This window comes from Lytechinus pictus, chromosome 4 (genome assembly GCF_037042905.1).
Source record: "Lytechinus pictus isolate F3 Inbred chromosome 4, Lp3.0, whole genome shotgun sequence".
Classification (NCBI taxonomy): Eukaryota; Metazoa; Echinodermata; class Echinoidea; order Temnopleuroida; family Toxopneustidae; genus Lytechinus; species Lytechinus pictus.
Genome location: NC_087248.1, coordinates 12,145,771 through 12,164,272, shown reverse-complemented (window position 1 = coordinate 12,164,272; position 18,502 = coordinate 12,145,771). Strand labels below are relative to the sequence as shown.

General features: G+C 36.8%; 1 protein-coding gene across 1 annotated transcript; it reads left to right on the top strand.

Annotated features, from left to right (window-relative positions):
* Positions 1-6,600: 6,600 nt before the first annotated feature.
* LOC129259011 (soluble scavenger receptor cysteine-rich domain-containing protein SSC5D-like) lies at positions 6,601-17,665 on the top strand. Its single transcript, XM_054897277.2, has 7 exons — positions 6,601-7,828; positions 11,229-11,450; positions 12,198-12,278; positions 13,033-13,320; positions 14,769-14,942; positions 15,388-15,484; positions 16,023-17,665. Exons 1-7 carry the CDS (start codon positions 7,756-7,758, stop codon positions 16,351-16,353), a joined length of 1,266 nt encoding a protein of 421 aa, XP_054753252.2. The 5' UTR covers positions 6,601-7,755; the 3' UTR covers positions 16,354-17,665.
* The last annotated feature ends 837 nt before the right edge of the window (positions 17,666-18,502 follow it).

Genomic DNA, 18,502 nt, shown 5'->3' with positions numbered 1-18,502 from the left:
ACAGCAACAATCAAAAGTGAAATTGAGATATCGAACCTTCAAAATAGGAATACACTGATGGCCAGTGTCCATTTCTATCTTAAGTAGATATGAAAAAATTAAGTCGATAAATTTTAATTTTTGTGTTTAAATATGTGGCTCTCTATAAAACTATACTTGTAGACTATGGGATGGGCAAGGAAAAAATATTTCTTATTTTTCCTTTCCTTTCCTTTTCTTTCTTCTAACTTCATATTTTTATCTTGAAATTTGTTTACGGGTCACGGACCCAAGCCCCCCATTTTTTACAGCAGTAGTCATTACTGAACATCATAAAATGTAAATATTTCCAAGTCGTTTCCCCTCTCATAGTATTTGTTTATGTCAACCCCCCCCCCCCCCAATAAGTATGATGATCTCCGCCACCTAAATAACAAGTATTAAAATGATACTGGATGATAGGCCCAGTGATACGACAAACATTTCGAAGTGAAAATCTCTATTTCGTGATAATTTTCAAGCGAAGCTTACATTGCAAATTCTGATGACCAAGTTCAATTCACAGATGAATGTTACGATACTCAGTATTCCCATTCATCTGAAAGGAATAAATTGAAGGAATGTCGCAGGTTTTTTGTTGTATTATTTAACTTCATTACAATTCAATTAAACATCTATTTTATTCCGATTGACATTTAATCAATTTTCATGTATAATATACACATCAATAATATCATTATAGTAGAAAAAACAATGAATGTAAAATACAGCACATAAATTATACATGGAAGAATGCGTAAAAACCCAGAAAGCAGCTGCCTTTGTCGGGAATCGGGATGCCTTTAAAACCATGAGTAGACAACAATTTAAAAGGAAAGGGCTAAGAAAAGGGAAAAGAAGAGAAGAGAGGAGAAGAAAAATAGCATAAAGAGGCGAGTAAGCAAGTATAAAAAAAAGGGCATGAACTTTAAATAATGTGATGCAATGACCTAGGAGTAGATTTAACGCATATTTTAGTGAAGCAGCTTTTTATTTTTATTGATCTCCTGCAAATTAATGAGGAGATATTTGTTCAAAATATTATTCTGGCATATAAGAGCCTATTTTTACAGGAACCTATTAAAAGTTACCTCACCTTTTTTGGAACTTGACAAGTATTAAGAAATATTTTCTTTTGGTACTCCGATTGGAGCAAAATGGCATTTTTGCTGTATCGGAAACAGCAGAAGCAGCTATTTGCCTCAATAGGGGCTCAAAAATGGCAGATTTTCCCATAAATAGGCAAAATACGAAAAAGTGGTGAGTAAATTTGGGAGGCCCCAGAAGGAATAGACTTCGATTTTTTAGCAATTCTTTATATGAAGCTAATAGAAAAATAACTACTCTTTTATCTCCAAGTAGTTTTAAGACGATTTATGTGGCTTGCTTTATAGCGCAAACAGCTTTTTGCCTCAATAGGGGCTCCAAAATGGCAGATTTTCCCATAGATAAAGGGGTGTGTAACTTCGGCAGCCCCTCTGTGTGGTAGAGGCTTCGATGCCCCAGCACTTCTTTATATGTAGCTGATAGAGAAAGCTTTCTATTTTGTCCCCAGGTGATTTCATCACAATAGAAGTAGCTTTATTACATAGCAGAAATGTTATTTTTGCCACAATAGGGACTTCAAAATGGAACATTTTCCAAGAAATAGACAAACTTCAGAAATAGGATGGGGTGACTTTGGCAGCCCCCCCCCCCCATCGGGAGGCCTTTCGGCCAATGAACCCTATAAAAGAATTAACAATTTAAAGAAATTAGAAAAAAAAATGAGTATAAGAAAATGGAAGATGGATGGGATCAGATTATATCCCCAGTGAACAACAATGCTAATCGATTCACGCAGCGTTTGATCTCAAACTGAAGGCACTACAAGGTTGTGAAAAGTAGCCCATATATGGTAGTTAAAACATTATCTGAAATGTCTAGAAACATTGCCAAAATCTTCATGTTGTTAGGAAAAACGCATATTTAGTCCCACTGTAGTTATATAGAGCGCCTCATGTTTAACAACACAAAATCACTTTATCGTATCACTTTTTCATATCTACTTGAGATGGAAGTGGATATTTGCCATGAGTGTATATATATTTTGAAGGTTTGATATCTAAATTTCACTTTAAATGTTACTGTAACATTAGAGCTGTCACCCAACAACATTTTGATACATAAATGAGGTATTTATGGCATATACAAGCGAAGATATTGCAACTTACATTTTACCTTACCCTTTAAGGTTATTTATCTTATTTTTTTTGCTATTTTACATCGCTCTTTAAATTCGACTGTACCCCCTAATACTGTCAAACCTTTTCTATGGTGTGGGTTGTACGAACTCCTTATTAAGTAGGGCCCCTATGAGATTTTGCTCCCGGACTATGACCGTAAAATTGACAACCTTTTAGAAATTGCCGAGTTGTTTAATGATTTGTTTTTTGTCAATATAGGTCCTAATCTTGCCAATAATATTCCCAGCTCTGATTTGAGTTTCATAATTTTCTCAAAGCTAGTAACCAACATTTGATAACCTCAAAACTAAAAAGGTTAAAGGGGTACGATGGTATCTCAAATTTTCTTTTCAAAAACGTTATTGATGAAATACTTTCCCCTCTTACATAATTCTAAACTTGTCTTAGTCTAGTGGTAAAGTTCCACAACAAATGAAAATAGCTAGAGTAGTTCCCATAAAAAAAAGTAATAATATAGTTGATAACCTCAAAACTAAAAAAGGTTAAATAATACGATGGTATCTCAAAATTTCTTTTAAAAAACGTTATTGATGAAATGCTTTCCCCTCTTTCATGTCTCACAGATGTTCTAAACTTGTCTTTGTCTAGTGGTAAAGTACCACAACAAACGAAAATAGCTAGAGTAGTTCCCATTAAAAAAAGGTAATAAAGATATTGTTGTGACGTGTAACTACGAGTGTCTTGACAGTAGACAGTACTCAAACAAAAGACTCGGTGACGCAGAATTTCCGGTTATCATACGATGCATCAAGTATACCATCAAGCATACGATCTAGCATACCATCTAGCATGTTCAATATGTAGCATAAAATATAAACAAACACTAATAACCATCTCTATATATGCAGTTACATTTTACAATTATGTACTTGCATGAGATAAACTAAATAGTCTATGTATTGCCCAAATTAATTGTAACGTTTGAATCTTGCATAAATCAATATTCTGGTTTCCTGTAACAAATTTACCTCATAAATTCTGTCAGTGTGTTCAAAGAACCTTGAATTAATGTTGCTATATGTGGTTGAATAAACAAAAATTTGACTTTGTCTAATTTGTTCTTTATATCAACTATTGAAATCAAACATTTCCTTGCCGTTATACTATCTTTATACTCTACAAGGCATTTCTGACTAGCAATAACTTTACTCAAACCGATGATAACTATCTTTAGGCTTTCATTTCACCTATTTGTAATTTGCAATTATCAGGGTTTTCACATGCACTAAAACTGGCTTTAATGCCTTATTTCCAAACTTATACATAATTGTATCTAATTTCAACAATTTAGAACCAAAATCAGCTAACAAAGCAACGCTTGTTACTTTGACATTCCATTTCGTTTACAACTCGAACATGAATAACCTACACTGTACTATAAACTGTGCGCGAGATTACTACACAGTACGGTATGCTATTACGCAACACTCTTCATGAACACATCCAAGTAACTATCAATGTCAATATACGTTTATCACACGTGTATTCTATACGTAAGCTCCCTACACTTTCAACAAAGTTATGACCTATATTAACAACAAATAAGTTATCGTCTTGAGTTAATTTTGGTTTCATATATTCAGTTAAACATTACATTAAGGAAATATTAAGGTCCTGTTACTTACAACATTGGACTTGTACCGATTATCTTGAATTCTACTGCAGAGTTACGACGGGCTGAACTTTAAATATTGGTTGATCTTGGCATGGCGAATTTCCAACGCCCTCTATCGACCAAGATAAATAATACTAAAACTGAATTAACACGCCTGACGTCATGTAAAATATTTCAAAGAAAAAACACACTTTCTAAATCTTACAATTGCTACTAATTACCATCCTATTTCCTTATTAACCTATATTTCAAATTTTTTTAAAAAGTTGGTTTACACGCGTACCCTTGACATTCTTATCAAATATCTTATCAAGGCAGCGTAGCTCAGTCGGTTAGAGTGCATGTTTCGGATAAGATCGTAGATCTCAACGTGAGGAGTTCGAGTCCCGCTCATGCCGAAACGCGTCTGACAACAAAATCTGATGCTATAACGTTGTGTGTTAGCGTGCCTCACCACTGTATTCAGTGCAGGTGTGAATGCAGTTGGAAAACACTCCGTCCATCGGAAAGGACGCAAATGTTGGTCCCGTGTATAGGAGAGTCACAACCTATGCTCGTTAAAACCAATACACTATTCGTCAAAGAGTAGGGTGTTCACCCGGTGTATTGCACCTGCCGATCCCGGCAAAATTCAGGTCAAGTCAATCTTGACGTTCATATGCCATAATAATCATTGTAATGATTGTGGGCATTAACGGAAAGACAAGAAGACAAGACAAATAATATTTGGTTTTTTAATGAAACCAAACTGATTATCGGATAGAATAATAATAATAATGATATATAATAATAATAGCCAATTTTTATAAAGCGCTTTTCCCAGAATGGCTCAAAGCGCTTTACAGCATATTATTACCCCGGTCATTGGATTCATTTCAATCTCGCACGAAAAGTGCACAATTTCCACTCCCTGGGGAGCATTCCTTGCATTCATCACAGCCTCATTATGGCGCTGGCAAAATCAAACATATCTTTCGCATCCTACCGGGTAACCATTTAGCACCTGGGTCGAGAGTGGCAAAGTGTGGATGAACGCCTTGCCAAAGGACGCTAGACCGCGGTGGGATTCGAACACACGACCCTCTGTTTACAAGGCGAGAGTCAGAACCACTACACCACGGCTCTTCCACTTATATCTTAAAGTTGAATTAAGAAGACGATTCCAAATATTGAGATATTTACATTAATAGCAACCTTACAACCCCCCAAACACTAATAGGTGATTCGACCCCCCATTTTCTTTTTTCAAAATAGTGAATTTGAACGATTTATCCCTACCCATTTTCCCTGAGTTCGCTCCTGCAATGCCTACCGAGACGGGTGTTCTTTGAGTGTGACGTCACCGGGGGGTATTCGGTCCCGGTGGCAGTGCCGTTTTGTGTACTATGCACGTACTCCTTCATATGGAATAACTGCAGTTGAAGTTGTATCTGCGAGCCATAGAACTTGCAAAGAGGAAATGATTAAAATATTTGTGGCCGTACTATTATTCCAAATATGTGAATTCCCTCAGAATGATACCATAGACCCTAAAGGAATAATTTCAAGGTGAATAATATGAAATTTGATCGAGATCTTCTCACCAGTCGATAACGTAGCAGACGTGTTATTATGACATATTTATCCGCGTGTGACGCGGCTCTTGCAAAAAAACACAGTTGGTTGCGGAATTGCTTTGTGCCGACCGGCCGCCCGCTCCGGCGCAGCTAGCTGTCGAGCTACCGTACCGTTCTTGTTGTCTTCAACCATAGAGATGTATACTAATTACTATATATCTTTCTGTCTTCAACTCACTTCCGAATTGCGTTTGTATGTGTGACGGTGACCCCTAGCGTAATTAAATATAGAAAACAACTCAGAAGGCCGAGAAAGAATAATATACGTTTGGTTCAAGATTGTTCTGTGGAATGAGCTATGAGTGGAAATGATCCAGAGGATATAAAAGTGGAGTCAAAGACAAAAGAAAAGAAGAAAAAACGCCAGGGGATCGCTGCACGCGGCCATGAACTAAGTCGACATACCAGACCATAACAGTACACTCAATGCCTGGGTGTTGTGTGTACTAGTATTATGCGTTCAGCGCGCGCTGAGCTAGCCGCCGGAATTACTTTCCAGCTACTCACTTGATTGAACATCGTGATAAAATAAATGAGAAATAGTGAAAATATCATTCAATAACTCACTGTTTGCTATCTTACATCATGATTGAAGAGTTCATGGTGGTTATTCATACTGTTTTTTATACAGGGAAAGTAAAGATTTGTACATATCAGTCATATTTATTTGATTTGAGTTGCTTTGAAAAAAAAAAGTAAAATATCTTTCTCTCTCTGCATAGCATTTCTGTATGACATTCAGGCACCTCTTATACTAAATTCCCCCCGGTGACGTCACACTCCGAGTGACTTTTCTGTACACTCGTCTCTCGGGCTCTGACAGGTGGCTAATTTCATAGACTTTCAAAGCAAAATATCGAGAAGGCAGAGGATTATTGTGACATGCTATGTGTTTGAACAACTTATATATACTATATATTGTATGTAGAACCTATATTTATGGAAACTCACCCCCTTCTTAATTCAACTTTAAGATTCTATCCGATAATCAGTTTGAATCCAGAAAAAAAATCATAGTATATCTTATGTTTTACTTTCCTATATTGATATAGCAGCTCACGCAATTGACAACGTATCTCATAATATTGGGGTCTGTATTGACTTTTCGAAAGGATCCAGGATTTGATCAAGCGTGGAGCAATGCGAAAAAGTGACCCTATCTCTCGGGTTCAACTTCTTTCATCCGTGCGGTGGTCTTTGTGAAACGAACATTTAATTGATAGGCGCTAGAGTTCAAATAAGATCCATTTCTCATTATGCGCTGCTCTGTATACATTGTCGCGATTCCGTTTACACGGGGGCGAATCCACACAATAGCTTGGGAGTGAACAATCACCTGGGCTTTGCCTTTTGCACAAAAACGGGGAGGCAGTTTCCACTTGGTGGATTCTGGAGTTGTTATTGTTCGGAAGTAGTCGGGGCTATGCTATAGAGTCCCATCCGTTGTTGTATTATATGTACGCAAGCATGATTAGTGTATGGTGTCTCGACTGGTACTGTAATTGAACACCACACCTCATAATCGCGTATTCATGTCACCTTTTTCCTAGGATATCACCATGAGGAAATGGACAATCCTGGATACTGAACATATTTATCTAGTCCTGACAGAACGTTCCTGGACAACACATGCAACCTTCTGCCAGGCATTAATATCTTTGCTGTACGGAGAATGTGCTAGTGGTCACACGCGCTAATTTTTGCACCCAGAATGATGAGGATAACAAAAAAAGTAACCATAACGAGTGGCCCATAACTCGATAATACGCTATATCTTTGAAGTTCTCAGTCAAGAAGAGGAAACGTGTTTCATGTTGTGAGATAATGATAATGAAGGTTGTAGCGACACACTGTTTGTAATGAACACGCCATTTCGGATAAAAAAGGCTTAAATAACAAAGCTAAGTTGATTGATGTCTCTATCAAGCTTAAGTTTGTTTCATAATACAGTAACCTCTGGAGGTTTTGAAAGCTAATTGTCTTTATAATGCTGTCAGTCATACTTTACAGAGGGGAATAGTTTCTGTATAAGCAAAAATACGATACCAACACCATGTGAGACTGAGCTGTTGAATATATGGTTTGAAGACTATATTCATGGAACTTAAGCGGCTCCATCAGCGATTAAATTGTTGTGTATCTGTCACTTTCACCCTATGAGGCTCAGATATTAATTCACCTTTTTTGTTGGAGGCACGATTACAATTTGCAACAAAGCAGCAGAATCTGTTCAAGTTCGTTGGATAAAACATAGACGAATATGGCACCGTTGGGAATCCAGGCAATACTTTTTGTTATTTCATGGTTCTGTTCGTCTACTGCGGTAATTCTTGGTAAGAACTACTTTATTACCTATTACCCGATGTTCTAGAAACATGCAGAATTTTGCAGTCGAGTTTATATATAGGCCTATTATACGTTCAATCGACCTCTTTTAATGCCTGTAGTTTATCTTTATGAAATGAAGTCAGACGAATTAAGAGTTGGAATAAAGTGAATGAATGAATGGACGGAAGAAAAGGCAATACGATACGAATGGATGCGAATCGAGTGATGATAGTTTCATTTAGGCACTTTAATTTTCTTTAATAACCTACTACATGTACTAAGGTGAGGTATTTCCCAACACTGACATGGAAAATCACTAAACATTTTAGGTAGTACTATGTAAACATCATCAGTACACAGTACAGAAAAAAAAAAAATTATTAACCTGGATCACTGCAATATGCACATATTTCTAATATCTATTAAGGAATCATTTTGACGTGTTATATCCGTGCCTTTTTTTCCAAGAAATAGCCGGAAATAAGCAAACATGGAATATGTGGTTAGGCTATACACGCAACATTACAGTCACATGCAGTTTCTTACCATTGGTGAGGTGATCACTTCCGGAATCCATTATCTACCTATCCAAATTGATAGTCATTCATTCCAATGAAATGATATAGTATGCCTACATCTTATTACCATTACCCTAACCCAAGGACCACTACATTTATTATTTTTCTGCAGGAAAATATTTAAAGGGATGATCCAGGCTGAAGATATTCGTATCTCAATAAATAGAGTAACATTCACAGAGCAAAATGCAGAAAATGTTATCAAAATTGAAGAATCAAATAACAAAGTTATTGAATATTAAAGATTTGCATTATTCCGGTGAAACCGTTCTAGTCATGTCTTCATGAATATTTAATGAGCAAACTGATGATGTCATATCCCCACTTCTTCTTTAATTTGTATTTTATCACATGAAATTAGGTTCATTCAAAATCGTACTACCAAAATCTAAAACAATTGGATTGACAACTGAATAAGTGCATTATTTATTTATTGCTGCAACTTATTTCATTTTAATGGAGACACATAATTCATACATGTATGAAAACATGAAACAATTATGATTTTATGTAATAACACAAGAAAAAGATAAGTGGGGATGTGACATCATCAGCCCACCCTAATGAATATTCATGATGACGTGCATATAACTGTTTTCACAAAATATTGCTAAACTTTAAGTTTTGATGACTCCGTTATTTGTTATCCGACTTTGATGAAATTTTCAGCATTTTGCTTTGTGTATTTGCTGTATGTTTTTAGATATCAATATCTTTAGCTCGGAGTATCCCTTCAAAAGAAATAATGTTAAAGAAACAAAATTATATAAACATAAAATGTGTTTTTTCTAATGTTAATACTCAACATTAAAGAGTGTATTTTGGTGGGGTTCACTAACCTTTTAGCACCACTGTACATTCAAATTATGCGCTCATTCCAGCTGTTAAATCATAATTTGCCCCATTTGCTCCGTTTTCCCAATTTCATACACGTTTCCCATTGGTTGATAATCATGCGCTTAAAAGTGGTCTTGATTGGATATGGCATGTTTCGATTGATTGCAAATCTCTGTATTGATTTATTGATCTAGGTCAATAGTGATGGGTCAAACGACACTTTATCAAACGGCTAATGTTTGCATAGTTGACAAAAATGAGATTCTTCTTTATATCATGTATACTATATACATTAAAAAGTTATAGAAACTGATACCAATACACAGTGTGGCAAAAATCTAAAATGCCTTTAAATTTTAGTGTCCGAGACTCTAGCCCAGGGGGCGATTCCAGAGTAATTGGATATATTAAGAATAGGGGGTGGTCTAAACGTATATGTTTTCGGTTCACTTTAATGATAGGGTTCACTCAGTGGCGGACCGTGACCCGGAGGAGACAAAGCATTGGAGGGGCACTGTATTGTTTGTGAACAATGCTGTGCCCCTCCAATGCTTTGTCTCCTCCGGGTCACGGTCCGCCACTGGGTTCACCTAAAGTTACATCCCCTTTCTCGATACTCTTTTTTTTTCATTTTCTGTTTTCTTACGATTCTTTTCATTATTTCCACTGCATGATCATGACGGTGAGGGGGGGGGGGAATTATTACCCCTTCCCCTGAGGCGCCGCTCTTGATATTCAAACTTTTGAATTAGACAATAATGGTTAGTATTATTGTATTTTTTTAATAAGCATAATTACCAATGACGTATATCAGGATTTCGATCTAGGCTAATTGGTTTACACTATATTGTATGGTATGGGAAAGGGCAGTGCTCGTGGTAGGCTTTTGATAATGTAGTTTGAATGAAATCATTAGATAATACTCCACCAATCTAGAAGTGAAATTCATTCATGACGTTAAAAAACGTAAACTTAGAAAAGTTTCAAATTGTGATTTTGAATCCATGACAGTTCATGGATTTGACTGCAGTGCCCACAGTCTATCACCGATACGCATTTTAATATTCCTAGTTTTCCTGCTCAGCTGACATTACTTTTCCGTTTCCTTAAATCAATGCAAACACAATGGTTGCGTACCACAGCTAGATTAAACAAATATTTTTTTCATTTGCCTAATTGAACTCTGAATCAATGTATGTCCATGCACATCGACTATACCAGGGTCATTTTCAACCACAAAGCAGTTCCGGTATCCGCCAAATAATCGCTAATACGGAAACGAGATTATTTGTAAGGCCTCTTTCACAATGGTGAACGTGTTTAATTTGCTGCATTATGTGATGTTTTGATACATGTAATAATGTCGTCAAAAAAAAAAACATGGAATGCATGTATGCGTATAATCTACCGTAAAAAACACAGTGAACTGGTGGGGTGTATGTCAGGGACAGAAGAGAGGGGAGGGCTCCCGAGTATCACTGGCCCGAAAACAAATTTTCATTTAAACCGTGGTATTCTTTGGTGAAGTCATTAAATCTTTTTTTATAACCAACTATCTTGTATACCAGACTTACAATTCAGATTTATGGCAAAAATATTAGTAAAAAATATCGATTTTGAGAGCCCGCTCGCTTTGCTTACTCGCACATATGCCAAAATCGTTGAACATTATAAACACTCCACCTCTCCGGTACATAGTTGTCTGTATCGTGTGAACGATCTGGCTAACCTCACTATCGGCATGCGGGGTCACGATTCGAATAGCTCAGTATAAGAGAGTAGTCGAAAAATTTCAGCCTCTGAATTCTTGCCACGTAATAAGGATCGTCATATTTAAGCACTTTTTAATGTAGATAGTGTTTTATCGAAGACGGTGACTGTCGTCATGGTCGTATGATCTTTCAACTGTTCAAGGGATAATAGCGCGAATTTCGATTTTACAATGTAGCAGGAATTATCGATTCTCTTTTCATATTTTACATCATCATAGATGTGAGGTTACAAGATGGCGATTCCCCAACAAACGGCAGAGTAGAAATCAACGTCGAGGGCATCGGATGGAATACAATTTGTGGGAGCTCGTGGGATATAAATGACGTCACAGTGACGTGTCGACAGCTTGGTTTCACCGGGGCACAGATGGAGCTCGTGAGGTCGGAGTTTGACTCGGGCACGGCACCAATATACAAGAAAACTATCCATTGTAAAGGAAGTAAGGACCGTTCACATGTTTTTCTTATTTTTCTCAGTTGTCATAAAAAAATGCTTTATTCCATTATTCATGTGATAGTGATGATCCACATAAATTATTAAGACCACATTCATGACAGTAGGTCTACTGAATGACTATGAAAATTGCTTCCCCATTTAATGGTATTCAATGAATTAAATACGTCATGCACGATTCTGGCAAGTCTGGCCTGGCTTCTGTCTTTGAGGAAAATTTTCTTTCAGTGGACATAGTGGTTCTTCACTGGTCTCTTGATGAACTTTCAAATGTATTGCTAATCTTTTTAGTAGATATTTTTACTCGAGAGTCTTAATGTCTTGTGAAAATCACTGAAATAATGTGGATACATCATTGTAAGATAATTGAAAGACCAGTGTGAGTCCATGGAACAACTGCCAAAAAGATTTGTTGTATGAAAGATATTTGAAATACGAAATACCGGTGAAAAGTCACGAAAGGACTAATCTAAGTTCGTAAGGCAATAGGTATCATTGAGACGTCTAGAGTTCTATGGGGTTTTTGGTCAGTCCTTTTCTGTTCTTTCAGTGGTGTCCGTCAGTCATTATATATTTTGTTTCTTTCAAAGATGTTTGGCTGTATAATGTATGCTAGATAATCCATCGTTGATATATCTCAATAGCCTCGGTAAGCTTTTGACTGTGTTCAAGGTTTCAAGATGATTCTTTTTTAATTTGTATGACAATAATGTGATTTATCTCCTTTCGTTAGATGAACAAACTTTGGACGATTGCCGGATGACGACACAGAATTGTTACGGTAGTTCAAACTCAGCCGGAGTAGTTTGTCAAGGTAAGCTCATATTTTTTGTCATAATTATGTTTTGACATCAACAAAGCCTATTTATTGATTGATGTACCTCGCATCTTTCGAATAAAATTGACGGTGGACCTGCTGGGTGTTTCTTTAAGTTGTTAGTAAGTAACTAGGTACTTTACGAACAACTGGGGATCCTATCTTGTGGCAAATGATATACACCAATTTTTCATTGATACTAATTTAGCGTCTAGGGAAGGATCAGCATTCGTTTGTAAAATCGCTCGTAACTTATATACGGTCAGATTTATGGAACACCTACTTGTGGACCGATTCATGAACATGATACATCTTTTCGTAAGCTATGCATGACTTTTCGCATTGCAAGTGATTATACTAAATTATCTACCCAAGATTTCCTTGTTCATCACAGAGGGAGTACATTTCCTGGAGCTCTAATTAAACCTTGAGAAAATAATTTGAGGAAATAACGAAATTGCTATCAAAATTCTGTTGACAACAATAATTTTAGATTACAATGATCAGTTTAAGTTTAAACTGATGGGAATCATGCACTGTGCTAACAACTCTTATTTTCATATGTCTTATGATCTGATCGTATATGGAATTATACCATAAATTTCATGAAATAGAACGTCTGAAGCGTCATCGAACATATCGAGAAACTATTTTTATTTGTTTTGATGTTTGATTTTTTTGGGTCTCTTTCTAATCGATGGGTTCGACACCACATTCATTTATATGACTCGAATCTCATCATACCACACAGGGCCATCTTATCTCGGCTGTTACGGAGACAACCCGCAAGCACGATTACTTACTGGAACATCATACGTCGATTCAACTAGGATGACAATTAGCGATTGCATTACTTTCTGTAGACTACGCGATTTTGCATACGCGGGACTGGAGCTGGGCTCTGAATGCTACTGCGGTGATGAGAATACAGATTTCGACCTGTACGGAATATTTAGCGACGCTGTCTGCAGACACACATGCAGTGGGAATCAATTGGAAACCTGTGGAGGCATTGCAAAAATGGCAGTTCACAGAACAGGTAAAGAACCAAGAAAGACACCCGGTTGACTGATCTGGGAATAGGATGCGGCTGCATCTCTAACATGTCTGGAGCAGACTCGTCGACCAGGGTTCATTCAAAATGATCCTGACCTCTGTAAGGCCTACTCCCAATAACGCAAATAAATTTGAAGTAGAAGGACAGAAAATAACAATCATTAAAATACATGCGCACAAAACAAATCAGGAACTGAGTTTTATAGACGATTGCATAATACCAACTCATTTTTCGAGCTATGCAGGGGTTTGACAAATTCCTTATTGGGTCATTCAATTATCGTCGAGTCACTTGTTTGCAATTATGTAGAAGTGATTCAGCCTCATTTCTGTCTTCTTTGGATGATTATGTTGATGCTATACATGTGCATGAAAAAAAAGATACATGCATGTATCTGTTAAATATTTACTTTGGAAACTTGGGCTTAGCAGAACACAATATTTCAAATACTGATAAAGTTTCAATAAGAATGCACATACCAGGTAAATTTTGAGCAGTCTAACTCACCCCAATCAAAAGCTAAGGGTCGTGATGTCCAAATATTAAATGTAAACGATATGCATGATATTGATGCTCAGATAAAATCATGCCCATTTCTAGTTGATGAAGATAAAATAGATTTATGTTAATGGTACACCACCCATTTTTAAACAGAACACATTATGTTCACATCTAACGAAGATGTTAGTAATAGTTACAATTGTACATCACATGAAAGACTGGCCATTATAATTTTCCTGGTGGGAGTTTCATAAAGCTGTTCGTAAAGTTACAAGCGATGTTAGAAACGTCTTTGACATGTTCTTACAAGTGTAGATGGTAATTCAATTACGGAATATCATGTAGCACAAGAAAGCTTATACAATGAAAGTGAAGGGGCACCTATTCTTTGGCAGACAATCGTTCATAAAGTCACTCATGACTAACAATCGGCCTCATGAAACAACCACCTAGGTAATTCCCTCAAGTACGTATAAGACCTTCCTAAAAGAGATCATTTTCGAGGCTGATAAGGTTGTAATGATTTCAGATTATTTTCAGTACAGTAAAAAGACTAAAGATTTACAGGGGAAATAGAAGTTGAACTTCCAGAAAAGTTTATTTCTCATAGAATCGCCCCCTTATGTACAAACATAATTGTGCACAATCTAGTAGGGAGAAAAATTAATGCAACTTCTTTGCTTCGCTCTTTACAAATTGCAATTTGCATATACATGTATTTACTATCTGTTTCATCGTTTATACTAGTTCATGTATCGGCCTCAAGACTTAACTCGGTAACATTGCGGTAAGCCGTTGTTTTGTTTACAAATTCCCTGAACCCTTAACATGCTGATCAAATCAACGGTAATGAAGGTTGTGTCGTTAATGATGGTAACGTCAATTGTGATTGAAATGACAATAATGACAACAGCTATCCATCTTTCCAGCTATCCCGACGACAACTCCCATGGCAACAACTACCAATCTTTCCTTGCCAAGAACACCCAGTCCCATAGAAATGACAAGCCCTGACCTGGGAACATCCCTGATCTCCACTTCATCAGCAGCCTTAGAAGTGTCATCAACCAAAAGTTTTAAAGCTACTCAAGGTCCTTTGTCAGGTAGGCCTATGGTCTCCTCTGTGCTATTATTCTACATTATATTGTTCGGCCTGTACGTATGAACAGAACTAAGATGTAGCGTTAAAATTGATAAGTATGATCATCATCACTGATTGAAGACGGACATCTTTATGGCATAATGCTGTCTCCATGTACATCACAACACGACCTGTCCTTTAGAGTAAAACACGTAATCCAGTCTTTATTCGATTCAAACACTATCATCTAACAAAAATCTAACAAACAACGATAAAATATGGTAATGGAATCAATGCATTTTCAAACAAACCTGAATAATTTTTATTATAAAATTGTTCTAAATAAGCATTTTGGTATATGGTACAACTTTAACATTACTTCCAACCACTTCTTTTAGAAATTTAGACTTCTATACTAGAATCGGAACTTAAACTTTGTCTGTTTCCATTTTCCTTTCCATTTGAAGATGGGACGATGATGATAATCGTGTACATCTTGGGGGCGCTGTTGTTCTTTTGTCTCATTATAATTTTGGGCTGTCTCATCTGGAACTGCAGACTGAGGTATGTAATCACAGTAATAATTTTAATTCATTCAGACGGATTGCCAATGCAAGTTTGCTCGGTCTATCAGTTCCCGGCCTGGTGTCGAATCCCTTGCTTACCATTGCGAGAGTGCTTGATTACTGGTTGTATTGATTCATACCGTTTGCAAAGGGTATCTGATTCTGTCACTTCATTGGTGAATCAGCCAACGCCTTGTTTTATGAATTTCTTAGAACACACTAATTTGCTATTTTCAAGAGAGGTTGATATATTGTGATCAATAAACTAACGTACTAGCAGTCTCTAAGACAATATGTTGATTTTTATTTTCAACTTTTAGCTTTCCATTTTATTGCAATCGACTTTGACGTTATTTTTTTTTTCATTGGCGTAATTATGACTTTTAAGTGAAGTTTAATCTGCGTAAGATATAAATTTCAAGCATATTTTTATTAGTAAATACAGGCTGTAACAGTGTCGTGAAAACTGAATATATCGTTGAAAAGACATTCATTCGAGATATATGCGTATCGCATAATGACTTCTTTTATTGCAGGTCTAGAACTTCGTACGGAGTTTCTGATGATTATCACACACCTCCGCACAGCAATCAGAATGTTAATGTGCGTCCTTACATGACCCTCAGTGAACGGCGGCCCGACGGCAACGGTTACCAGAGTTTGAGTGTCCAGCGAAAAGAAGCACAGAGGGGCGCTATGCCGGAAGGACCATACGCAGACAGTTTAGGCGGCGAGCCGGTGTACCAGGAGCCCGGTGTATACTTGGAACCGGACAACCGTCTTTCGGTTGCCTACAAAGCCGGTGATCCGGATGCAGATGATTTGTTCTTAGGAGGAGGGAATGAATATGAAACGCTCGGCGTATAGAAATACTATCAAAGACAGTACTTTAAAATATTATGTTACTGGTGCTCGAATTATTTATGTTGTCAAATTATTATTGCTGCTTATATCGCTCAGTGCCTTATTTGCTTGTCTGAAATTTATATCACAACTCAATCATGGGGCTGGCGATGCATAGCTCGCGCTATTTGGTGGGAAAAAGCTTACCACGTATAGGAAAACTCTTTGGCGAGATATAGCATATATAGTATCTACACGGACAAATAACCTGAACGACGTACCAAACATCATAATACTACTAGTATTGGTTTGCTATAATGAATTCATCTTGTTCTTTGCCTCCTGCCTGGGTAATATCCTCTCTACATAGTTTAATATTCCTGCCGAACCTTGAGTAGCGTGTGTCCCACAAGTTGAAGTTCATGTGCCAAGTATGTTGCAGGGCAAGTAGAACATGGCAGAATAGCAACGATGTATCTTGCTAATACTGAATTTCGAAAGTGGAAACTCTCTTACCTTTCCAGAACCCCGCTAGAAATGAAAAGAAATGGATCTTGAGTTCGATTTTGAAAGGATTGGTTGCATTGACCATGTTATACAATAAGTCTTGAGAAATCATCTTATATGTACGATCAACCGATAAGTTTTGTTGAATTTGGCTTAGGTCTTTATCTGCAAGAGCTAAAAATAAGCAACATATACAAATGATTATCCTCGATTACAAAACATTTTATAATCAACTGAATTTTACGAAAGCGGTGGTTTTATTTACTAATCACATAATCAGATAATTATTTGATATTATCTTATCATTGAGATTTTCAGTACTCTTTAGGAAACCTGATATCTCATTTGTCGATTCATATGATGAGCCAGCAAGCCACGTGTCCTGTGTGAGGCAACAGGCGTATTATAAATGTCTGTCACGATTATCACCGCCGGTTTTTACGATCAATCGTCGACCAATATCTTTGAAGTTCCAGCCAAATGAGTTTGCCACTTTTGTTTTACATTTTGTCGGGAGCAGTAGCTAGGAATTCGCAAATATTTCAGGTCTCCATCCAGTGATGTTCGTTTGTTTCACGGCTTAGATTCTTTCTCATTAAAATTTACCTAAGGTACAAATATGACCATTGCGCATGCCCATCCGCCGGCTAATTGATCAGGTTCTACATTGAATTGTATAAGATTCTATTTTTACGTAATGATGCAAAGCATTTATTAGACAAAATAAAAGGCGGAGACAGTTATATTCAGGTTTTGTTATTTCACCTACTTTAAAGTTACCCTAACATATTGAAACAGAATCATGAAAACCATGAATGAAAATGAATTAATTACTTTGCCATTATTGTTTGTCTAAAAGCAGTTCTAACTTTTGAGTAGAATCTGTCTTCATTAGGATGGATGTTCCTGAGAAAACAGTGTGACAGTGAGAAAGAAGGAATGTTGAGATATTATCAATGTTATGATGAGTCAACGAAGAAAGGGTATTGATACAGATATCAACACAGGCCAAACGGTGGAGTAGCCTTATTCTATACGTGAGTGTTAATCAAATCAGTGAGCACGGCAGTGGTTTTTTTATTATTGTTGTTATTGTTATTGAGTTCTCACTATAACCCGACGCGATTTGGACGAAATACCATGCACAAACCCCTGATGGAAAAAACACGGTGTCACACAGTGTGATCAGAGTGTGTTGACATAGAGGACTACGTAAAAAAAATGATAAAAAATTGTTAAAATGCTCAAATTCAACAGTGCGAAGATATTTTCACTCTGTTGACACCTCGACAGTGTGACTATTCACATCATGTTCACATGGGTGACTATCTGAATATATGGTTCACACTGTTGAATGTGATTTCTATGTGTATTCCACATTGTGAATATACTGTGGGACACTGTGCACTTACCAGTAAAAAAAACTGCCTCTTCGTATTTCCTACAAATCATAATGGAAGAGAGACAGTTTAAATTACCTTTCACTAGAGTCTGTTACTGTTCTTCATTACTTCACTGCTTTTTTTCCAAATGCAAATAATTCCTTCATTGTTATTAAGTTCTCACTCGATTGGGACGAAATACCATGCATAAACCCCTGATGCAAAAGAACACGGTGTCACACGATGTGATCCGAGTGTGTTGACATAGTGGACTATGTAAAAAA

Bases quoted from the DNA above. Each gene is read 5' to 3' on its own strand.
- LOC129259011 (XM_054897277.2), top strand. From the start codon at position 7,756: ATGGCACCGTTGGGAATCCAGGCAATACTTTTTGTTATTTCATGGTTC. The intron at 7,829-11,228 runs GTAAGAACTACT...ACATCATCATAG, and splicing joins GTCTACTGCGGTAATTCTTG to ATGTGAGGTTACAAGATGGC. The intron at 15,485-16,022 runs GTATGTAATCAC...CTTTTATTGCAG, and splicing joins ATCTGGAACTGCAGACTGAG to GTCTAGAACTTCGTACGGAG.